At 33.9% G+C, this 26,418-nt stretch overlaps 2 protein-coding genes across 3 annotated transcripts in view; both read right to left on the bottom strand.

The window, feature by feature from the left end:
• LOC125238260 (protein phosphatase PP2A 55 kDa regulatory subunit) overlaps nucleotides 1-17,607 on the bottom strand; it is an 80,620-nt gene extending 63,013 nt beyond the window's left edge. Inside the window, exon 1 of the mRNA XM_048145536.1 lies at nucleotides 17,328-17,607. The gene's annotated coding sequence lies outside the window, so the exon portion shown is untranslated. The remainder of the gene's footprint in view (nucleotides 1-17,327) is intronic.
• A 2,736-nt stretch (nucleotides 17,608-20,343) lies between these two features.
• Nucleotides 20,344-26,418, bottom strand: part of LOC125238235 (ABC transporter G family member 23-like) — a 100,878-nt gene continuing 94,803 nt past the window's right edge. For both annotated transcript variants that reach the window (XM_048145510.1, XM_048145509.1), the window contains 9 exons: nucleotides 26,098-26,201; nucleotides 25,770-25,891; nucleotides 25,333-25,457; nucleotides 24,903-25,077; nucleotides 24,192-24,295; nucleotides 23,394-23,476; nucleotides 22,793-22,946; nucleotides 21,714-21,912; nucleotides 20,344-20,855 (listed from right to left, as the gene is read on the bottom strand). In XM_048145510.1, the coding sequence (XP_048001467.1) occupies nucleotides 20,641-20,855; nucleotides 21,714-21,912; nucleotides 22,793-22,946; nucleotides 23,394-23,476; nucleotides 24,192-24,295; nucleotides 24,903-25,077; nucleotides 25,333-25,457; nucleotides 25,770-25,891; nucleotides 26,098-26,201 (1,281 nt within the window). In that variant the 3' untranslated portion in view covers nucleotides 20,344-20,640. The remainder of the gene's footprint in view (nucleotides 20,856-21,713; nucleotides 21,913-22,792; nucleotides 22,947-23,393; nucleotides 23,477-24,191; nucleotides 24,296-24,902; nucleotides 25,078-25,332; nucleotides 25,458-25,769; nucleotides 25,892-26,097; nucleotides 26,202-26,418) is intronic.

Below are 26,418 nucleotides of genomic sequence, written 5' to 3'. Positions count from 1 at the left end.
ACAACATTCATATCAACTAACGTTAATACAAAATCCAAAAATAAAATAAAACTATTTTAAAATAATAACATTTACGCTACAAGGCCACAACAAAAGGGCTTAATTCCCAAAAGTTCGCATCAAAAGTGCTGAATTCTCAAAAACATATGGTAATTAAATATTTATTTCGGTACACATGTTACGTTTGATGTAATCATAGCATTAACGTCAACTTACAATATTACAATTTTGCAAATTAAATATTAATTTCAAAATCAATAGCGTGGAATTATGTTTTTCTCGATTTTCCAAAAAAAGTTACAAGTGGAAATAAGCCCTTTTGAAAAGACACTCCTCATTTATTGTCTGTCCCGTATTATATCGTCCTTGGTCACCCCTAAGCGTTTTGAAGCCTGACCAGAAAAAAAATAACTACTGTCAAGAGGGCGCTGTTATTCTGACGTATGCGGTGACAGTTCAGTATAGTATGAAGAAAATAGTTTTAATGAAATTCCGCAACATGGCGCGTATAGTCATATATTTCTGGTCATGCTTTAGCATTTTCGCGAGAACAATCACCAAAAATATTTTTTCTAAAGTAGGTAGGTAAATTTTATGTTTTTCCTACTCAGAATGACGAGACCTTTTCGGTCTAGGACAATAAACAAGATACAAAAAAATGGTCCCAAAATTTTCTATTATTTTGCATACTTTCCACTTTGTAACCGCTGTACAAAATGTTTGAAAAATGGTAACGAAGTGGAAAAATTAAATTTGACGTTTTTTTTCCGCCTAGTAGGATGGAAAGGGCTCATGATTCTGAGTAAGAAAAACATGAAATTAACCTAATTAAAAAAAAAACTTGTTGAATTTTTTTCGCGAAAATACCCATCTATAAATACCTAAATAATAAGGTCTCTATCACTTCCTGGTCTATGTTTTCAACAAGACAATTAGATAATGGACATGGAACCGTTTTGAACCGATGCTAACCGGTTAATAATTGTAATTGCTGCAATTTACCGATTGGTGTACATACACATACACGAGACGTATTTATTAGTAAACAACCCATACAACCATTCCGGTGAAACCAAGTAAACCAACCATTACACACACACCCACACACATACACACACGCACGCACACACACACATGGAAAATTATTCATTAGTTGAAATTCCCCGCCCGTCGATTTTGCCCTCCTGTACCTTATACACAAAATGTGTCTACTTGTGTGGTACCGGTGACTGGAAATAGGCATTTTCATAAGGCTTCATCCCATAATTCCCATATGGGAGATTGATACTGGTACATTTGCTAACGTTTGCGTAACTTAATTACTATTTCGCCAAGTAAGCCATTATACATGCCTACGTTAATATAACCTTAATCAATTTTCATTTTGGCTAGACCTCGTTACTTATACATATTGTTGTTGTTGTTGTGTTTGTTGGCGCGATATAAAATTCACTTCGTAACCAACAGCGCCATCTTCCAGATGATAGGGTAAACAACCTTTTTTCACCACTTATTAATAAAAATAATAATTTATTTTGATTTACTATTAATCCTATATATTTTATGGTACAATATAAGTATAATAAACGCATAGTAAAAGAGATAATGGACCGGCCTTTAGTTTTATGTCCGCCTACGCACCATCTAATGAGGATAGCATTAGACTGTCACTTAATAAATTTATAGCGTTATTATAATAGTTATAGCAAAGAGGATCCTGTAGAGATTATATGTAGAGAGTTACTGTCAAAGTAAAATGTGTAATCACAGTGCATATACTCTCGACACAGGCTTAAAACTTTTGAACCTCAGTTTTGACAATTTGCCCCATATTCTTAGCTCGATATGTGTTAAAATGCCAAATATGTATTAATATTAGCGCCTTCTAGCCAAGCGTCCCCCAAAGGTGTAACGCCATCTAGGCTACCGTACCTTTTTCTATATGGTTCTGAGGTACGTTTTTTTCTTAGACTTTATCTGTCTATACGGAGTTATATATGTCTTTGGTTATAGTAAGTATAATACCTATTATGAATCGCAATAATATTGTAAAATTATATTAAATATGTATAAGAAGTAAAAATTACTTCCGCACTCGCCTTCGGTCTATCAAGGATGATTTATATAGGATTGACAATCTTCATACTAAGAATCGTACCTCAAGTTTTTAGCGCCATCAGACTATCTTCTACACTGCTGATAGTGCTGATACCTTAAACTTTTTTTCAAAATTTGTATTGATGTGATATCATGATATTAAAATAAAGAATTATAATAATATGTCATTTGATCTTATAAGAAATAATTTTGAGAAAATATTATTTTTATATGCTGCGAAACAGCGCCATCTAGTTTTATCCCGAAAAGGCCCATACATTACAGGCGTACACTTTTTTGTATGGGCTTTGTCGGTCCCGGTATGTATCGTCCTTGATTAATATTATATTTTCTTTGCCTAAATAGATCATTTTTATGCATGAGCTGTTTGCAAACAGTGTCACAGGTTACATGACGATAATTTGACACCTGACTGCCAAAGCTGACAATAACATGTTAATTTTGCAAAAAATAATCAATCATCGTAAACCAACCGTTATTTTTTATCAGTAATAAATATTATTTTTCTTTTTTATTTTTCTCATTGCTAATATATACTTGCGGCATTACCATTTATTTCCATCCAAAATTACCACCAACAAAAACTCAACATACCCGTCCAGTTTGTATAAATTAGTAACTTAATTACCCGAGAGATGGCGCTGTACTTTGGGCTAAGGGCTAAGTGGCTCTTAAGTGGGGACCCTTATTGACGGACGGGACACTACGGAGCACGGAACCCTACACCGAGCTTGGCCGGTGGGGTGGCAGACTCTTGGACGGTGTTTTCTTAATGATTTTGTAATCTCACGAGTTAATGTATCTTGTCATTCATTCATCATTTGTTCCATTTGCTTACCCTCAAAACCAAGACGTGCATAAACGTCTCTAACGTTCCTAATTGATTAGGAAGGATGTGATGATTCGTTCGATTGAACCCCGAACAAAAGAACAATACTTGGGAGCGCCTCTGATTGCTATACGTTGAATCTCTGTACAATGGTCAATGAGCATAAACAACAACAGACAAACCAAGGGAAAATTAAATATAGCTATTAATGGATAACATAGGGATCGAATGAGAATGTCATTCGACCCTTATGTCATCCATTAATAGCTTTATTATAGTTACAGAAAACCACAACTGTGAAATTGAAAGAATTTTATAGAAAGGAGCATCTGGTCCTTACATGTTAATTTTAGATTGGTGTTTGAATATTGTCTTCATTTACCTAACACGTTCAGTGTCGATGCTATCATGACAATTTACGTAAGTAGTGAAAATGGACTACTAAGCTGAGCTAAGCCCAAAGGGTTTCTGCTCCAGCGCTTATCTTGTCATAGTATCTTTATTTCCTTGTATCTATTAGTGACAATTGACAGAATTCTTTACAGATTCAATTCAAAATGAGCAAAACTATATAGTCACTCAGAAAAATCGGTAAATCTGTACACTGCGCTACACTCGTGGGAACGCTACCGTAATAGCTGCACGCAGTTCCGGTGGCTCACGTGTTGCGACACGAGATATGAAGGCTATAGTTAGACTTGGACACTGCAGTGTGTGATGTACTGATGTAGTGTGTCCACATTGCCCTACTACATTTTTAGCTGTTCTTTCAATGCTGAGGATCGTGACATCATGTCATTCTGTTGAAGACTAGGTCCCTCCATAGGCGTCTGTTCCTCGCCAAGCGAATGGCCACGTGCAGTTTTAATCGCATGGGTGCAGTAATTTGGACACGCCATCTAGTAGGGGAAGCTCAGGGGGTGCTCAGGCAGGCATTTGGGTCTCGTGCCTTCAATTTTGCCCATCATAATTATTCTCTCCAGGCTATCTGGCAGGCGACGTTAAATGTGACCGGAATAACTAAACCCTACTTATTGCATAGAAAAGTGGATACTTATGTTAGGGAACCGATTGTTATCGAATCTAAAACCTTCAACAAACATTTTTAATGAATACTTTTTCATGTTGAATTGTATCTTGTTATTTAATGCAAATTAATTATAAGATGTAATGTTTTGAAAAGAAGTGGCCCGCCGAGGTTCTTGCCGGTCCCATGCTGGACACCCCCCTCCAATTGAGGGGGGGGCTGAAAATCTTCTCGAGGCTGAGGCGTAGGGTTAGAGCCGGCGTAGCTTTATTTGACGTTCGATGCGCATTTGTAATATGCCTACGTGAAAAATAAATATTTCATATTTTTCATTTCTTTGCTAATCCGCAAATAGATAACGTGCTCGTCAATTAGTGCTAACCCGTTATACTTATTTGCGTATTTTAAACATGTAATTATTTTTAAATATTTATTGCGTTACATTTCCCTGGATTTAGTTGTTACGCGCTTATACACTCCTAACTTTTCCTTATATTTCATCTACGGGCATTATCAGGGTTCCAAATTCTGGAAATGCTCCTATTCCTTCAGACGCGTCAGTCTAGTCTACGCGAGTCTCAATATATTTAACATTTGTAACGCTAGTCATAAACACCCCTACACGGAAAAAAAATATTTTAACAATACTACCAGAACGTTTAGTAAAATAGATTTATCGTAACTGATACTACAATCTCGTAATAAAAACAACTGTATTGTTACGTTTACTATATTTCGTTTACTATATTTTGAATTCAATAGAACTAAGCAAACATTAATATGCACTAAACAGTTCTGTTTGAATTACATATACGAGAACTCTAGTTTTATTTACAACTAATAGAATAAAGGTTACGATAATTCTATTAACAAGAAGCTTCTTGTAATGCCAAAAAAAATTAAAATTATCTTTACAATCTTAATCTTAGCGGTTACTATCACAGTATACTTCCTGTAACTTTTTTATACGTTACCATTACTTTGTAGTTCTCGTAAAGAAATAAAAAGAATATTCTTGTAATGTAAACTCAACGAAGAGTTATATTTAAAAATATTAAGTTTGTATAAATATGTGCGCATCGCTGTCAACTCTATTATTTGTATCGTAGCGAATGCCATCGCAGTATAGTTGATATGACTGTTTTATAAGTTGGTATTACTTTGCAGCTCTTGTAAATAATGACAATAATATTCTCGTAATGTATACTGGTGAACAAATAGTTCTGTTGAAAAAGTATTTAGTTAATATAAATATGTGTTTCGTTTTTGTAACGAAACGCCATGTTTAAGTACCATTGTATATCTTAGTGAATGCTATAGCAGTATAGTTGATTTTACTTTGCGCCTCTTGAAAAAAATAACAATGATATTCTCGTAATATACACCGAAAAATAATTGTTATAACAAAAATATTGTTCGCATAAATAAATGTTTTGCTTGTGTAACGAAACGCAATGTCAAAGCGCTCGCGGCGTGGTCGGCGGCCATTTACATGTCATGAGAGATCACGCGTGGACGCGGATCGCAATAGGTTATATTATTTATCGATAAACGTACTCACTACGTATTATCCATTCGTTTGGTAGTTTTCATTTTAGGAAATGGATGAAGAGGTGCAAAAACTCTTGCAAGGATGGGAGATGGCAAAGTTGGCAAAAGCAGGTGAGTCATGTACCGTACATGTAGAACTTAGTAGATAATTAGAATGGTGAGTAAAAAGGCATTTAATGTTGTATTCATTTTACATTGCATACAAATTTATACGACATTACGTGGGCAAAATCTAAATACTGAACTAATAAGGACTGTCCACGATAAAAAGTGGTCATACATAACATGATAAATCTTTCTTCCTGAATGCACATTTTGAAGCAATATTATATTTTGATAAATCTATATACATAAAACTATATAATAATTAAAGCTATTCCTTATAATGCTTTAGTGTGTCTGAGGTTTCGCCGAATGTATACCATCAAGCATTTCATTTCTTGTACAGCGTTTTTTAACAAACTTCACACGCTTCCTGACACAATTTTATAAATACTTATATTTTTATAAGCTGTTTTACACACATGAGAATAACATCTTAGCAAACAAAAAAATACTTTTTGAAACTCATTTCGACTTTTGGGAGTCAGGAAGACTTTCTACTCCAAGCACTGACAGTTGTTTTTGTATGGAGAGCCAAAGAGTGTCAAAAAGTCGAATTCAGCAAAGTTAGAAAATCTCAGTACTTTCTTAATCTGATTACAATCAGAAAAATGATTACTATCGTAAAATCAGTATGTAATAGGGTATATTTTGGCTATTATAATTAAACATTAAAAAAATATTTTTGTCATTAAAACTGTTGTACTTAAAGACTGCAAGAAGACACTGTACAAAAAAATATTGTTATCATGAGATACATACTGCTAAAATTCATAGGCCACCTAAAGTTTATAATTTGTTTGTATTTTTATAATGTAGTTTGATATCTACAAATTATTTGACAAACATGCTGCTTATAAATTCTCATTGTATCAAAAGATTTACCATGTTATATATGACCACTTTTTATCGTGGACAGTCTTTATATATATCTGAAGTGGACGTAGAATATTACTTATTGTAAAATTTATTCATAGAAATTTTAATGTCTTTTTCAGATGATTTACAATGGTTGCAAGTTTCCTGTGACCCATGCCATACTGTGGAACAAAAGTGGAAAAATTCTGCAAAATATAAATTTTGGACGAAATAAAGGACGGTTCTGTTAACACTGACGAATATATGAACAAAGTCTTGCACTAAGGATCGTTGAAATATATTTTTTAACAAATTATATAATTATTTTATTTACTTTCAGATTCACCAATTTTCACCGCTCATAGCATCCATTCCATATGCTGGGTGACCCAGGTTTCCGGATCCCAGTTTCAACTCTAGGCTTCTGTCTCTTGGAACTGGTCCTAGCAACCTGCATTTTTATCGGTAGGTACCTATGAATTTGTCTGTGCACTGTATAGACAACTAACATTTCTTGTAAATGTAAGAAAAGGTCTATACAAGGTGGTACAGTAGGATTAAAGGCTGAGCCACGCCAGATACGTGTACGTAGACGTGCGCGTAGCGTACGCGGTGTAAATGACGAATCCTCATTAGAGATTACACCGCTTGTGTGACGTGTTACCAGTGTGTGTCTAGCGGTGTATCATCTCTTTTGAAGATTCGTACTTTACAGCGCGCACGCTACGCACACGTCTACGTACACGTATCTGGCGTGGCTCAGCCTTTAATCCTACTGAACCACCTTGTATAGACAACAAACCTTTTTTTACATTTACAAGAAATGTTAGTTGTCTATACAGTGCACAGACAAATTCATAGGTACCGATAAAAATATAACACGTTAAGCCAATCGTATATTTATGAGAGAGTACCATAAATGCAGTTGCTGTAACTAACTTTCTTGTTCTATCAACCATTTAATGAAGTTTACATAAATGAAGAGAATGTAATATATATCAGATGACTTGTATTCTTAACGATACCTATTATTGGCCTAACTAAAGTTTTATAACCTTTACAAGAATTTCTTGTGGAGTTTACATTATTTTGTTTATTTAGACACTCCATTTGTTATAAATACTGAATAATCTAGTAATACACACAATTTGACTGTGTGACCCTTACAATATTATTATTTTATGATACGTAATGTATATATTACCTTTACAAGAATATATTGTCAAGTTCACATTTCATTTATTAAGCTCTGCAAGAAAATATTATTTATATGTACGGTCCACGTGTTATGATTACTAAATATTCTAGTAATACACGCTATTTTAATGTGTAGCAATTACAAGATAACTAGTTCACTAAGCTCAACGCATTTAAACAGACTAAAATAAAATAATAAAATAAAATAGCCTTTATTTCAGACGTTTTGTTACATTTCATTTTGTTGTTGACATTCATAATATATTATATTTACTAGTTTTTGTCTGTATGCCTTTTGTAGGCAAAGGCCTCCCCTAACTCCTTCCATTTGTCTCTGTCTTTTGTTATTGTAGTCCAGGAACTTCCTGCTGCACGCTTTATCTCATCTTCCCATCTTCTTCTTGGCCTGCCACGTTTCCTCTTTTTGTATCTAGTGAACCAGTACATTATCGTTTTAGACCACTTTTCTTTCCCTCTTATTGTGTGACCTGCCCATTGCCATTTTAACTTTTTAATTGTTGTAGTAATGTCTTTGGTTTTAGTACATTTCTTTATATCTATGTTTCTAACTTTATCGGCTAATAAAGTTAGAAACATAGATAGTATAAATAACTAAACTAGTCTGTTTAAACAGACACAATTTAAACAGACTAGTTTAGTTATTTATACTATGTGAACAATTGTCCCAGAATTTACTAGATTTTCTCGTTCAGATTACACTATTTAGGTATCATGGACGAGACTTTTTTCTCCGTGTAAAATGCGCGTTTGCTGTTCTAAGGGGTTACCTAAAATCAACGACAAATTGACAGTTAAATGACAATAACCTGTTTATAATCATCATCCTAAATCCAGCGTTATTTTTATAAGCAAGAAATATTATTTTTGTTTTTAATTTTTCTCATTTCTAACATAAACTTGAAGTGTTACCTTGAACGTATTTCCTTTTAAGTAAAAAATATTAATATCGGTTCATGCAATCCAAAATTACCACCGAAAACCCAACATACGTGCACATAACCCGACTAGTTAGTATAAATTAGTAACCCGATTTCTTAAGAGATGGCGTTGTACCTACTTTGGGCTAAGGGCTAAGTTGGCTTTTAAGTGGGACCACATTAATGACATTGACAGCGTGCCGCCTACGTGACCACCAGCCACTAATGATATAGTCATTAATGACTTAGTCATTAGTTAATAGGTATTATCATTACAATTGGGTTAGACGCAGGCTGTATACGTCATAGTATAATCAAAGAATAACATACTAGTGCATTGTGATACAAGGGATATGTTGGTCTTTGTAAACGAGACGATAGCAACGAGAAAGCCGAAGTGTTTATACCTATAGCTAGGAATTATTTACAATGCCCGTCTGTTATACATTATGCCCTCACTAATCAGTTGGTCCTTAACATAACATGAGCATTTTATTTTTTTATTTTACTTTATTAGGTACACCAAACAGATTTAGTACAAAATCTTGATTACAATTAAATCTTATGCTACGTGGCTTAAAACTAGCACGAGATCCAAAACAAGTGTACTCAGCATGTTTTACAATTCAGCGGAAACAATACATATTTTAGCACTATCTAGTAAGTAAAACTACAATAGCAAACATCAGCGAACTATTGGGTAACAATTTAGCTAATACCATATAAGGGAGTAATTAACTTAAGCTAAGGGTATACGCATTTAAACTATATACGAGTGAGACAAACTTAAACATATTTAAACGGTAGAAGGACAATTTAGCAGTCAGTGACAGAAGAAGATGAAGATGAAACATTCGAAAGAACAATGAATATAATTATGACAATTTTATACACATTTGCGAGGAAAATAGAAACATGCATATTTTATTATTTATTTAACAATACAATACAATCCTTTATTGATAAAATAAAATTGTACACGTCAGGTACATTGGCATGCTTACAGCTAGATTAAAAATTGCATACAATAAAATTGTAACTACTCGTAGAGTCTAAGATAAGTTGGCAATGATATTGACAGCCTCGCCGGTGCAAATCTGTCACAACTATGGTTCATTACAGAATGAACGACGATTATAAGGTGAAATACCCCATAATGGACGGTGATGCCATTATGGACAAAAAAACACAAATCCTTAAAAATAAGTATCTAAAATTAGTTTCTAAAAACTGACGGCTATGTACCATAAACTAGAGTTGTAGAGCTGTTTCATTTTGAAGTTTCAATTAATTCGGTTATTTCTGAAGGATTTGGTGACAAGATAAAATTCATCAGTTTACTAAAAAAAATGTCAAGACGAATTCTTAGTAATGTTGCTAAGAGAGTTGAGTTCATGTAAAAAAATAATACTCGGAGTAAACTTGAATGCGTTTTACTTACTGCATTAGGCATGAGATAAGGTCTAAAACATACTAGTTTGTTGCTCCAAATATATAAATAAATGGCGTTATTTTGCGACTGTCCATTACTGGAACCGAAAAACTGCCTACCTCCTATGATGGACAAGGAACAATTTACAGAACCAAAATTTACAAGAAACAATCCTATGTTAAAATAATTCAAACTAATTGCATTTATGGTATATAATATTGACTCATTGAGTATCAGTTGGTTTTAAAAGTAAAATTTTAAACTTATTTCACTGTCCATAATGGGGGATCCATTACTGGAGAACTGCCGTCCATAATTGGAGAAAAAACACCTTTTTTTGATTTGTTAACTATGAAGAAACCAATAGGAGTATCCATACTGCAATACGCTTGAAATGTAAAAGAAGGATTGGACATTCAAGATTTAACACGCTTAGCGGTAGAATTTTTACATTTATGAGTGAAATATCAAAAAGAGGCGAAAATTTTTCTTAAACTGTCCATGATTGGGTCCGTTATCTTATATCATGTAAATAAGTACGCGTTCATAATCATACATGACTATCACACTCTCTAAATGTGGCCACGGTCTTACCTATTGTAATCGATCAATCTTTATGACTCCTTGATTCTGCCAATGTCAAGGCAGAACGCACTCTAGCCTTACTCTTATCACGAGTTTGATAACTACAAGCCTTACCAATTACTAAAACTATAATATAAATCAATAAATAATTTACGGAACATACGTCCCATTGCTCGGCACAAGCCTTCTCTCATGCTTGAGAGGGCTCCGGCTATTGTCTCCAAGCGAGCCCAATGCGGATTGGGGACTATAAAAAATAAATTTATTAAATAGACAATAATTAATCCAAACTTATTTAGGTAATTAATCACATATGAAGTTACATACAAAATAAATCCACAGCGCAGGCTTCGTCATAGTATACAAATGTCAAGTGGGTGATTAATACAATATAATAAAATATATAAGAAAAATATAAGCCAATTTTACGGTTCAATTGTTAAAGTAGCTTATTGTTGTCATGATCATAACAGCTCTAATTTTCATTGTATCATATGTGTAACCAATAAATTTAATGCAATTTGCATTTCTCGAACTTGTATGACTAATTTGTGCAAATAATTTCTTGGTATTAACACTATTAACGCGCCATATTGCGGAATTTCATTAGAACCATTTTATTCATACTATACTAAGCTGTCACCCCATACATCAGAATGACAGCGGCCTCCTGACAATAGTCATGTTTCTGGTCAGGCTTCAATTACTCTAACATTCGTTTTTTTTATGAATAAAGAGTTTAATTCACATAAAACTTAAGAAATAAATAAAAAAGATTGAAATAAAACAGTTTAATTCACATAAAACTTAAGAAATAAATAAAAAAGATTGAAATAAAACAGTTTAATTCACATAAAACTTAAGAAATAAATAAAAAAGATTGAAATAAAACAGTTTAATTCACATAAAACTTAAGAAATAAATAAAAAAGATTGAAATAAAACAGTTGGAAATTATGATTGAGTGACTGAATTTTTTATTTACCAATTTACATAAATCAAATTAATAACTATAAGGAGTCAAATTATTTACTAACCTGTATTATTACTAATAAAAATGTAATAAATTCTACTTTCTACTTCTACATAAGGCAAACAAAATGAACGATAATATTTACATACTAAACCTCTACTCCGTTTGCCGTAGCTCGATTAAAATCCACATGAAATAATGAAATACAAACACACTTTTCTTTGTATAACCTACGAAGGAAAACAATTACTTACCTAAGTATATATATCTAGTTTCTTTAGGAAAGGGCATAATTTTAATAGCGTATCCCTGATCCCATTTTAAGACTAAAATGCCATATAAACTTTTCTGAATTTCGCCTAATTTCAGAGTTATTACCAAATGAAAAAAAATCTTCTTGTTACAGTATAATAGGCTTTTTCAACGGCATTGATTATGCCAAAATATAAAAAAAAACAAAAAAAAATTTTTTTGGCAAAATTTCCTCAACTTTACTACATTTTTTTTTGGCCCCAGGAATGCGTGGTTTAATTATTTCCCTTTCCTCATGGGCCCCTTGTATATTTATTATTTAATGTGATATTCAAGGTATGATGGCCGCACTTTCGTTGTTGAAATTGTCATCCATCTTATTACATTAAAATAATGGAACCATCTTTTGTTTTATCTTAAAATTCAAACATGTGATAGCTCGTCTTTCTAAGTGAAATAAATAGGTACGAAACCAAAATGTTTTATGTAGAATAAAAATTATGCAATTTAACGCTGTTACCTATACCTGCCAAAAGTTAAAATAATGCGTTTTGCTATTATAGCACATTAAAACTATTCAAAATGTTCCTGACTTTCATGATACCACATGATACCCATTCATAAAAACGTGAAACTAAGAAGAAAGGTCAAGCCTCTAAAACAATTTACGAAAGTAATTACAGGTTAGATTTATAGAGCCCCAAAAGTAAATCAAGTTCCTATCAAAACTCTGAATCTACTGTATACGCTAACATTTTTCAGTCCCAGGAAATAAGTTTAGGAAAATGAAAATTTACAATAAATATATTATTAGGCAATATAATTATGTTTGTTGACCATTTCACTATAGCCGCCGTAAGTACGACCCAATAACACCTTATTGGTGCCGTCTCACCAGACGGCAAACTGGTTCGCAAGGCCTGCTCAAGGCAACGATGATGGTTTACTTTGACAACATAATGCTTGCAATTTTATAAATTGTTCAACTTTATAATGGTAAGTTATTTACTTGAAGAGTTACAGGTTGTTCCGGGAAGCATATCTAAGTACCTAGTAATAAATAGTACATAAGTTAACTATGTTTACTTAGATATTTCCTCATGCTGACGCTACGATTGCGTTTTCTCGTAGACTTTAAAAAATTGACCAGGGGCCCATTTCTCGAAGCTACAAGTTACAATTTACAAGTGCTAGTCAATGTCTAATATGACAAGTTGGAAAGAGACTTCTGCTTGTAACTTGTAACTTTCAGTTTTGGCCCCAGGGGCCCATTTCTCGTAGCTACAAGTTACAATTTACAAGTGGTAGTCAATGTCTAATATGACAAGTTGGAAAGAGACTTCTGCTTGTAACTTGTAACTTTCAGTTTTGGCCCCAGGGGCCCATTTCTCGTAGCTACAAGTTACAATTTACAAGTGGTAGTCAATGTCTAATATGACAAGTTGGAAAGAGACTTCTGCTTGTAACTTGTAACTTTCAGTTTTGGCCCCAGGGGCCCATTTCTCGTAGCTACAAGTTACAATTTACAAGTGCTAGTCAGTGTCTAATATGACAAGTTGGAAAGATACTTCCGCTTGTAACTTGTAACTTTCAGTTTTGGCCCCAGGGGCCCATTTCTCGTAGCTACAAGTTACAATTTACAAGTGCTAGTCAATGTCTAATATGACAAGTTGGAAAGATACTTCCGCTTGTAACTTGTGACTTTCAGTTTTGGCCCCAGGGGCCCATTTCTCGTAGCTACAAGTTACAATTTACAAGTGCTAGTCAGTGTCTAATATGACAAGTTGGAAAGATACTTCCGCTTGTAACTTGTAACTTTCAGTTTTGGCCCCAGGGGCCCATTTCTCGTAGCTACAAGTTACAATTTACAAGTGCTAGTCAATGTCTAATATGACAAGTTGGAAAGAGACTTCCGCTTGTAACTTGTAACTTTCATTTTGGCCCCAGGGGCCCATTTCTCATTTTGCGCTAACGCTTTTGATTTGCCACCGACGTTGTATTTAAATAAATATGTAGTTTTAGCCTCGATGGATACAGGGCCTTATTCGCCAACAAACTGTTAGCAATAAATTAAGAAAAACATACAGCGGATAGATACAGTGATGCCAGATTATTTAATTTTCAGTTTTCAAAATTATATTAATAATTTAGTATAAAATATAAGAATATAAGGGTAATTCTCAAAAAAGTGGCATCGTACCCTGCCATCACGTTTTTGAATAGAAAGTATGCTTTGCCACCTACGTTGTATTTAAATAGCCTTAGCCTCAATGGATACGCTTTTTTTGCTAGGTAGAACGTTTTTGATACGTAAGAAGATAGATTGTAAGGAATATTCGTCCAAGGTGACCCATTATCATGGTGCCTAGGTATATCAATTAAGTTAGGTAAGTTAGTAATAAGTACTAGTTTATAAGTCCGGTTGTTTTTTCATTCGCCAACAAACTGTTAGTAATTAATTTAAAAAAAACATACAGCGGAAAGATACAGTGATGCCAGATTAATTAATTTTCAGTTTTCAAAATTATATTCATAATTTAGTATAAAATATAAAAATATAAATATTATGGACACCTTACACAGATCAACTTAGCCCCAAACTAAGCAAAGGTTGTACTACTTGTACTATGGGTGCTAAGCGACGATATACATTTAGTATATGCTACCACGTACTAAATTATTACTAAGCCACGGAACATAAGTACGAGTATGTACTATGTATGTACGTCCTAGGGTAAAGAACCCATTAATTGGACTTTATATGGAACATTGGCACCCAGTGCTGTCTTTATGGCCAGTTTTATTTGACTATAACCTGCTGTTACAGGATAAGATCGCTTTTGTTTGCTCTAATTTGTATGAAACTAACTTTTTCCCGCGGCTTCGCTCGTGTTAAAAAGAGACAAAAATTGCCTATGTCACTCTCCATCCCTTCAATTGTCTCCACCTAAAAAATCACGTCAATTCGTTGCTCCGTTTTGCCGTGAAAGACGGACTAACAAACAGACACACACACTTTCCCATTTATAATATTAATAATAATATATGGATATGGATTATGGAAGTATGGACTATAAGCTTAGAATTTTAGTCTACTGTATCAAGAAATATTAACGCTGGGTAGTAATGTTATGCACTAATCTACCAAGAAATAAGCACCGAAATTGTCAGTGTCAAGTGTCAATGTCCCTGTGGTTAAATAGGCCACTGAGAGTTCTTATATTTTCTCCTTAATCGTGACAGATGTGTCTCGCACTGTCAATAAATATTGATACCTTATCGCCGAGGCCAGACAAACAATACGTTGTCTGTGTCTCTACCCTTGACTTAGAAACTTTTGGCGTGCAATTAAAATGTTATTGACACGATTTTGTCACTTCCTATTTGTTAAAACTTGAAGTAGTAATGTTTGTTAGTTTAAAAATATATCATATACTCGCAACTTGATTATTTAATTAATTATAAACAGTTAAGTTGCGATAAATTTTGATAAAATTATTAATTCCAATGAATTGTATTTAATGGAGCCACGGGGTCTAAAAATTATCAAATTCCTAACAATTGGCTTAGAAAAATAGGGCATAAAAAGATGTCTCAGACCAATGCAAATCTAAGAAAAATTGGTTAGTATAGAAAATCCTATAAAAAAATGAAAGCGGTAAACAGTGTTTCCATAGTGCTTACAAGAAAATATTACTTAATATAAAATTATTTTTAACGAAGAGTCCTTGCTATTTGATGGCTTTGAGCGAAAAAAACGTTTTTTTGTAATTTTCAGGTTTTTTACGTATACCTACTGCTGATAAACTGACAATCCTAGTGTGTGCAAAACATATATTTCTGAAAAATACATAAGTACCTATTTTTATTTTCTAATCTTCTCTAATGGAATCGTAAAATACTCGGGTAGCTATTAGAAATATTGAAAAACAACTCCTCCTCTACCGTGACAGTGACGTGACCCAAAATGATCCATCAAATAACATAAAATATTTGTCGAAATGTATACTTGTGTTTTCCTTCCAGTAAGTGACAAAGTTGGAGGATAAATGTGACATTATCTACGGCGTTATGAGCGATGTTCGTGTACAAATATGACGCCTCGGGGCGTAAGCGCCATCGATAATAAGGTCCCTTTACCCAGATAATGTCACAGATGAGGTGAAAGTGTGATGCCGCTGTCCCAACTATGGGACACAATTGTTAAATTAATTTTGTTTGAAATATAGACTGTGATTACTTTTAAACATTTTTTCCATGTCAATACAAACCCGAAGGGTAAGTAGGCCTTATTGGAATTAGTCCGGGTTCTTCACGATGTTTTCCTTCACCAAATAATAAGTTAGTAAGTTTACACACCACAATTAATAACTCAGGGTCACTTGCACCACCGTGAATGGACAGACGTTTCTGCTTAATAAAAATTAATGAAAAAGGCCGTTTATGGAAATTTTTGATTGGCTCTAGAGTCTTTAAAAAGCAGAATATCAAACAAATAAAAATAAAAAAAGCGAGTTGCGTAAGCACTTATTTGCAAACATTCGAAATTAAAGTCTACTTGATGTCTCGCACTAGGTACATTTATTTATTTATGTATGTGTATTTTATTTATATATTTGTATTATACTAATATATATGTAGGTTTATTCATTGTATTTGTGTATGTTTATTTTATAATAGTAGGTATCGACTTGTATTTAATCATTACAATCTCATACTGGCTCTATAATATTGTGCACCAAACTAACTATCTCTGTTTTGCCCAATGGTTGACTGGTAGAGAATGCCTTAAGGCGTTAAGTCCGCCATTTGTACTTTTTATTGATAATTTGTGCAATAAAGTTTAAATAAATAAATAAATAAAAATAATAACAATCTGCCTGTGTGGTGACGGGTTAAGACCCACCATTTTATATGAAATTTGACAGTTGACAGCCCACTAACCTTGAGTTAAGCGGGTGGTGCAAGTAGCCCTAAGAAACTCATGAGTGAACAAGTGTATGAATAACTCAACAATTACTTCTTAATGTTAATATGTTTTGACGTGTGCTGTCAGATACTTGACACTAACTCTTATGTTGTGGTATTCATTCTTAATGTCTCTCACGCTCACTATTAACTCATTTATTTAGTATAAAAATGAAAAAAAAAATGTATTAAAAAAGCAATACCTATACCAGTTAGCTTTTGTTGATTTAATTAGCCAAACGTCCTGTTGAATTAAACGGAAATAAAGAAATCACGGTGTATGTAAAGGTACTTACTTAAACATAAAATGAATTAGTTTCAAATATTTTGAAAGGAAACAATTGTTTTATATGCACTTAACGTTATAAGTATTTCCATTGTTACAAAAAACTATTCAAGAAATACTTACCTAATAATTTACGTCAGGAACGAAAAAAAAAAACAGTGAAATACACGCAAGGACTAAAATAAATCTAGTCTAATACACATTGGACTTACCTGTTGCAGGTTGAAAGTTTCGATGTTTGATGATTCTACAAATCCAGTAAAAGCTCTACTTGCACTCTTCAAAAACTCCACACAACAAAATCAAAACAAAATCTGTGCAAAACTGTCAAATAATTAGTTTATTATGTTCCAAAACCAAATTTTCAAGTCACTTCACTCAATCACGTTCAATAAGTACCTACACAAAGTTTATAGCTTATGTTCAAGTCAGGTATAGTCACAGAACTCAGTATTTACGAGAAAAGCCGCCAAACTACGAACGCGTGTTGACGGCGCGAAAAACGTTCCTACAATGCTTTGGTAAAGAGCGTACGTAAACATTTGAGTGGCGTACCTACTCATTAACTTTACCATCCAAGTTGTAAAAACAGACTTTATTGCTTAGTAATAGGACATAAAGGATGCGGTTGATAAGTTTGTACCGTACGCGATGGCGCGTAGTGAGTTTATTTACATCAGAGGCTATTGAACGGTCCGTTTGGTGGCGCCATCTATTGAGATGTATCGGAAGTGGATTCACGTATGAAGACTCAAGTAGGCATTTGGTGGAAACGCAAGGCTCTGAACGTGGAATTTCGTGAAAGGAAGTATAGATGGCTCTGTTTATAGATGTTATTCATATTATGTATTTGGAGAGTCGAAACTTCTTAGTCACCCTGTATTGTTCTCCCTGTACAGGTGGGTGAAGAGAATACAAATGCACTAAGGTTATGGTTAAGCCTTTGTGTTTATGCTTTGTATTCTTAGAGGTGATTTCTTATTTGAATAAGAATAGGTGTAAGTGGTTAAGAATTTGATAATTAAAACACCCGTGCATTCAGAAAATACAGGATGCGAAACGAAACTTGTAACATCGGACATGAATTTAATTTAATTTTGTAAAACGACGAGTACTCGTAAAAGGGAAATGACTATGGCTTATATTCTGTGTATTATTGCGACCGTAAATTTGAACTAGGCTTAGGTTTCTGGACAATAAAATTATTTTAAACGTTTTTTTTAATGTTGGCCTTTGCGCACGGCACGGTATACATTAGGTACTAGGTTGTATTACTCTACATAATTATGTGTTACTAGGGTAAAATAAATAAGGAAAAACTGGTTGAATATTTTTATTCATAAATACCCTCACAAATCACATTTGTATCACGAAATGCTATAATTACGGCAATATGTCAACTTTTTATACGTCGGCACCCGATCGTAACAGACAGACAGTGAAATTCCTAGGCATATCGTGAAACGACGAAGCCCCGCTATACGGGTCTCCTTTTTCTGTCGTGTCTTGCCCTTTGAACCCGTGTCACCCATATATAGGTTTAATTGTTTAATTTGTTTAACTACCTTCAAAATTTGTTTCAAAAAACGATTACCTTTTGATATTCAGAAAAAGTATTTCTGTACTTCAAAATATTACAATCTGTCTGATATTACGATCGATCGTCGACATATACATTTTAATAACAACGTTATCTATACTAAGCATTCTAATTACTAAGTACCTACACGTTTACTTTACAATAAAATTAGGGGATTCATCAAAAATATTGCTGTGATTTTACCACACCTAGATATATTTATTTCCATCATCCTTAAAATATTAACCCTCTGAATGCCAGGCGACATATATAACAAAGTTTCTGGCGTTCAAAGGGTTGTGACTGTGACCCTTGAGCTTCTAGCTAAAGAAAACAAAATTGTGACATTGCATTGACAGGTTGCCAGCCCATCGCCCACAACAATTGAATACTTATACCTCAGTCGACTTCTGCGACACCCACGGGAGGAGAGGGGGTGGTGAGATTCTTAACCTGTCACCACACGACCTCAATCATGATTTATATTTTATAATAATTATATATATCCCCAGTCCGTTTAATAGTAATAATTAATTAGATAAACGCCGACATACTGGTCACCTAGCTATTTGTCATAAAAAAAAAACTTTATTATTATAAAATATCTACCAACATAGATATATTTTGTCACCGGCAGTAATATACTGCCAGTACAACACTTTTAGAATAACAATTTGTTTAAAAATATAATTCAAATTCATACAAATAAAATCCGTATAAAACTTATTTCATAAAAGCTATATACAAGCTACCCGATGAGCTTAAGCTCAAAAACTACCCTTAACTACAAAAAAATAAAATATAGGTACAAGGTGTAACAAAAACTCGCCTTAAAATTTCTGCTGTTACATATATGAAATGTATGATACAGTGTATAACTATAACATTGAATGGGTCATAACTGTCATAAGTATTGTTACACCTGTGTATTTTTTGAATATAAAATTCTATAAAACCCATTTTTAGTCAGGAAACCTTTCTGTGACAAATATTTATATCACTAATATACTTACATAAGTAACATTTGATTTTATATTCGAAGAAAATTCGACTTCTTTTGTTGTTAGTACATTTGCAAACGGGATTCTTGACATTTGGGTTAAAGAACTATAAAATATATATTTTATAAGAGATTGTGATATGTTTTTGTAACATTAAAAATAAACATGAGACAAAGTACATTTTTTTTATTGTATCTTTGCTGGTTTAAATTCATTTGCTTGATAAATTGGAATAATTGGATCAACATTCAACAGCCTATATCTGTATTGCTATTTTAATACACAACTTAGAGGTATATATGTCTTATAAACTTATTGAGCAATATTATTTACTTCTAATTACATTCATATTAATATGGATTACACAGTTTGGAATAACCATTTTTTTTATAGTTTTAGACACAACAAATGAGTTTTTAAATTGTCACTTCAACTCTCTTAATACCAGTATTACTATTTTTAATTAGAGGCTACCTGTGGATTTTGACACTGTATAAAGCCAATGCAGTCATAAATATCTGAACGAATATGCACGCTAATACTTGGACACAGAGGTGGTGTTCAGATATTAGAGCGACAACTTTACGACGTAGAGTTTTTTTTTACAGGTAAGACATTTCCAGGTCAATAGTTACTTTAACTTTACTTTAACTATTGACCTGGAAATGATCATATCAAAGTAATGTTCACTTTATATTCACTTTTTCTTTCACTTGTTTAGTAAATTATTCAAATTTTACACATCAAAATATTTAACTACACTTTGATAAATTCCAAATTTGACGGCAAAAATTGCATCAACTGCAGAAAATGCCCAGGGCAATGATAATCATGAAAACCAGGATTTACCGATTCACCCAAGTTTCTGGCGCATTTTCCCATGGTATTTATAACATTCAAGCAACTATGGTATTATTAAATATGATTAACACAACACTAGTAAAGTTACGTCTTTCTGTACTTGAGTCTTAAGAAACATAGACCCAGGGTAATGACGATCCACGCCACGGTAATGAGAAACCCGCTGTATACAGATGTATCTAAGATGGTGGCGCCCTTTTCCATGATGTCTCGGAGGGACTTCGAGGGTATGGTGAAGGGAAGGCACAGGGCGATATATTGGAGGTACTTTTCCATGCCTTCCAATGGCCAGACGATACCTGAAAGGAAAATAGTCATGAATAAAGTGGATTAAATATAAAATATGGACACTTTGTCAAGGTCATTATGTCCTGGAGAATTTCCTCAAGTCATTGAAATTGTGATATGTAAATCGACTACCTAAATGTTCGATCATGAGATACTTGCTCCCTGAAAAGACACATTCTGACTACTTAGGCAACTTATTTCGGTATCCAATGTGTAGTCTGTAGATATCGGTATCAATAGTCTGCTGAGACCTTGGAGAAATAGTAGATAGTTATAAGGGAATAGAGAAGTTCTTGCACGTAGTCCAGAGTCCAGTGTTGGAGCAAAGAAGGCATCAAATACTTACCACGCAATAATATCATAGGATAGAAACTCCCAATGGCGATGATGGTGTAGTTTGATCAGCAAACAGGGGGGAGGAAGGAGAAACCCGTAGGTACATTCCGTTGAGGTCTTGGTGGAAGAGTAGGAAACCACAAGGCAGGAGAGAACCTCTGGTAACTCAGCAATTCCCGTTTAGTTTGTACATTTGGATCACGTCTCCGATTTGGATAAAAATTGGTAGGCTGATAGAGTCCATGATGCTGAGCATTTTCCACTAGGTTTCCCAAAATGTCCTAGGTTGATTGTATGAAACTTTCCTTTTTTGTTACCGAAAATGTATAGAAACCTGGTAACAAAAAAGGAAGGTTTCATACAAACTACATAGGACATTTTGGGAAACCTTGCTCAGCATCATGAACTCTATCAGCCTACCAATTTTTATCCAAATCGGAGACGTGACCCAAATGTACAAACTTAACGGGAATTGCACAACTAGTCTATATCCTGAGTAACCTAGTAGCATCATCGCTAAGGTTTGAACTTACCGCACAACAGGATCATGGGGTAGAAACTCCCAGTGGCGATGAAGAAAGACATCGTATAACTTGAACAGCAGACAGAGAGCAGGAAACCGTAGCACATCCCACTTAGGCCTTGTAGGAACAGGAGGAAGCCACAGGCGAGTAAGGAACCCTTAGTGGGTAGTCCGTAGCCTACGTAGCCGAGCAGCATCATCTCAATGGTCTGGAAGAAAATACATTATGATTTTAATGTATGGGTAATTGGTTATATCTCTCCTGTCGAAATTACAAAAGTTAAGAAAATCTAGTGCTAATTTTAGACGACATTCTAATGACGGGAAACATTTTTTTAGTTCTTGACACTCAAATAGGAAAAACGGGATACGAATGTACCAGAGTCGTTAACTTTTATAATATTGTCCACAGAAGTGACGTTTTATAACACCAACATAATACTTTTGTAAGTAACTGAATTGCAATAATATTAGTTTTACATAACGTTTTTTAATTCCGAACGTCGAAAACCGTCGGAAAATTTCTTAAATTCAAATGATAATCACCCGTGATTCCATAGTAAAGGGTCCCTTTTCGGAATTTGCCGACGGTTTTCGACGTTCGGAATTACCCGAGTACACCTTAAATCTTTTTGACCCGAATACATTATAATTTTAGGAGTGCTGTCGGAAGATCTGGATTTAGAACGATAACGAACCTCGGCATTTTATATTAAATTTAACGACTTTGGCACCTGTCTCCACCAAAGAGCAATCCAAGAAAAAAATCATAATAATAGTCATTTTTAAACTTAGTGTCGGGATCCTTCAGCAATGATCATTAATCATCCTTGTTTAAACGAGACATAGATCAGGCAAAGACCAGGGGCCCACTTCTCGAAGCTACAAGTTACAATTTACAAGTGGTTATCAATGTCTAATATGACAGGTTAGAAAGAGACTTCCGCTTGTAACTTGTAACTTTCAGTTTTAAGAAATGGGCCCCAGAGGCCTTAAATTTCTTACAAAGCCCTGCTAAGATCTTCTCATATATTCAAATACTGTGAAAAACCCTGTGTGTATTTATCTACATATTCACATTACACTTACCTGTACTAAAATAACGGTAGCCTGTATCCCGATGTGCACATGAAGCATCTCCTTTGGCCGAACTCCCGCGACTGCGCTCCGCTCCCACACTCCTTCTAAACGGTCTCCGATCATCAGGGTTGAAGTTACTACTGCCGCCAGGAAGAAAATTATTCTGGAAAACGGCGTTTTTATTCGTGTTGATATCTTTTACTATACTTTTTGGATTTTGGCTCAAGAATAGGAGATCCAAGAAAAGTAAAGGGAAAAATATCAGCTGTCGAAAATCTTTCTAAAATTAAAAGAGCTTCCACAAATTCGCAAGAATGCCTTTCGTGTCAAAGAGCTAACTGTACCTACTTATATTAATGAAATTTTTGATTTATGGATCGTTTCCTTAAGCTTTTAATTGCTTCTGTTAATTCTTGCAAGCAGGGATGATCCTACTCTGATCCTGATCATCTACTCTGATCTGACCATCAGGTTGCTCTACATGTAAGCAGATAGAGCAATCTTTCCCCAGTCGGCATCCACCTCAATGATTTGCTGCCGTATTTAGTGGTTGTCATTTGTGACTGTATTAAGTAATTTTATGAATTTTGACACAATTTACTATACTCACGTGATCATAACGCCCGGTGCCATGTACGCCACGAACTGCCCGTTCATCTTCCCATAGATAGGCTCGTTGAAGTGTACTGGAATCTGATAAACAAATGTCTTACAAACTGCTTCTTAGAGCAAAACACAAACATAATCGGAGATAGAAAACTCCAAATTGTCATTCTAACATGTGTATGTAAGTACATAAATGAGAATAGTAATGACAACGTAATAAATAAAATGCCTAAGTTGTTTGTAACGTTGACATACAATATTGACTTATTGGAAGAAAAAGACCAAGGAACGATCAAAGCAGTTAATAAAATTATAAGTAGAGAAAGTGTGAAGGATTTAAGAAGTATATCGGCCTGAAGGAGTTTATTTGAGACTAATCGTTTTGGTACCTGACTTATTTCTATGTTAGTATGTTAATGTTACGTAACTGTATTGAGGGTACATGAATAAATGTCTCTTATGTGTAACACAAAAGACCATCATCATGCCGTAACAGATAATATGTGCAAAAAGTAAATAAGTATGGCTGAAATTAAAACATTTGATTGTAATCTAATTTCGTTACCTTAGTGAAGTATAGGTACATGTGATACGATACAGGGTGCTTGCTGAAACTTTACATAAATAAATATAAACAATATATAATTATATGCATACATGAATTTTGAAATTGCTGGATGAAACTGCATTCTTCATGATAAAAAAAATCTGCCAATCGCAAGTGTGTGATTGGTGACTGTTCATGAGTTGTGAGGTTATATACAAATACATACATACAATTTGGTGTTGTCTGGATACGAACCTGCACTAGTCGCTCTGGTCTGCCGCAAGCATTCATCGCCCTTTTCGTGAAACCCTCGTACGCTTTGTGGAACTTAAGTTTCAAGAAATTTGAGATTTGGTGATCTGGGAATTTAAGAATGAGCATAATCAGTTCTGGAAGGTTTTCTTTATTTATGTCGCTTGCCAAAGTAATGTGTTCCAATTCCTCAGTTATATTTTTACTTAGAATCCATTGCATCCATATTCATACATTATCTTCCAATTGCTAGTATATTTCCATACAAGTCTTTGTTAGGTTTCAGCACCATAATTGTATTGTCATAATCTAGTTAAGTACATAAAGTTCTATTGATTCATTAATGGACATATTACCATTAATATCTCTATCTTTAGTATAATAATTATAAACATTACAGGGGATCATTATTTATAGTATGGCGTCATTTAACTTTGATTACTTAATTAATACTTAGTAGTCTTAGCACGTAGTCTATATAACAAGTCCGGTTTCTTTTTAGTTGAGGGTTTTTTCAGAATCCATATCCAAATAAATAACAACATTTGTTAGTTTAGATTAATTAAAGCTACATTTTTAAAAGTCCTTGATGATGTTTACAAATATTTCACAGAAAACTCAGGATTTTCATTTCCGAAATATAATCTTTCTCTTTTTAAATGAAAGTAAATATAAATGATAAAAAAAATTCTTCGATATTTGAATAATACTTACTGGTCATATCAAGCCATATGCCGACTGTGCTAGAATCGACAATATCATCAGGCACATCACCTTCACGAAACCTTTCTCCTAGAGCCTCACTGAAGTTCTGCGGGATATATACTGCCCCGTATAGCTTCCCGTTTGTCACCTCTGCTTTGGCATCTTCTACTGTGTTGAATGGTATCTGAAACGTTATTTCAATTTTGAGAGGTGATAAAGCTTCAATTTGTTAGGTTTTTTTATTTACCATTTTTTTCAGTGTTTGTCATCGATATACTTTTTGTCATAGAAGGCTAGTTAGCACACGTATGTTAAACTTTATACATAAATGTTATATAAAATTTATAAATTATGTGCATGGTTTGCTTTGATAGTTACCAATTTGTAGCATTGCAATCACAATGTATTGTAAAAGTATAAGTAAAAAAATAATGATTACCTCATAAACTTTTTGTTTGGCCATTTCTTCAATCAACCAACAACTTAACATATTTAGCGAGCAAGTGTCATTGTCGTATCTTACGATTGGCTGTAGGCTGCTATTTTGACAAATACTGAGACCATCTGAAAACATACAACATATAATTTTAACATCTTGAAACACATTGAATAAATTTCATTAAAAAAACTGACTGACCAATTTCGGCAAAGCTTTCGATTAAGTCAACTATAGCAATTCTATAAAAATATATTAGCAATGATCATTTGATATTCCTGAATCCTTATTTAAAATTAGTAGTTTACGAGTAGGTTAGATAGTCATCTATAAGTGCATGTCTCAATATATTTTATTAAGTAAATAAAGTAAGGTGTTGCTCAGGGTACTATTCTAGGACCAGCCATGTTTCTTCGATTGTCTATAAACAAAAGACTTACATGGTGACAACCGCGCTTCGTCGTTGACAACAGCGACGTGCAGGTCACGCGGATCGTGTCCCACAGCCGAGAAGAACGCCGCTACTTGGATAATAGGGAATAGAACCGAGAATATCAGCCCGCTGAAAACATGTAATTTTTTTTTATATATATTTGGAGTTCATATTCAAAAAAATTTAGCAAACGCGTTACTGTTATAAAGAAAAAGATAATTGACATAGAATATTGTTTCCGCTTTAAAAAGATGCATGCATTAAGTAACATGTTTTATTATGAAGATTATTCGTTTTGAAAGACTAATTGGTCAAGAAAATATAATATATCTCACCCAGGATGCCTGGAGAACTGCTGGAGGCTCTTGATGAAGACGGCCTTGTACCGCCCTCGTGACTTACCACTACAGTCTTTGGCTTTCTCTTTTTTGGTTAATACCTGGAATTTCAGTAATAAGAGTTTAGTAAATTTTGAGGTAAAAGTCTCAAAATTATATATTATATTTGGGTTTCTACTTCTCAATTTTGTACCGTTAAGGATCATCGCCTCTTGCAATTTTCGACTACTGGTAGAAAAATATTATACGCGTAACATTCGTTTTATATTCGAATATATTAAGAGAGGAAATATGAGCACTTTATTTTGAGTTCTTATT

The sequence above is a fragment of the Leguminivora glycinivorella genome, chromosome 23 (assembly GCF_023078275.1).
Source record: "Leguminivora glycinivorella isolate SPB_JAAS2020 chromosome 23, LegGlyc_1.1, whole genome shotgun sequence".
NCBI lineage: Eukaryota > Metazoa > Arthropoda > Insecta > Lepidoptera > Tortricidae > Leguminivora > Leguminivora glycinivorella.
Note: the sequence above shows the minus strand (reverse complement) of the source record. Positions and strands in the feature narration are given on the sequence as shown.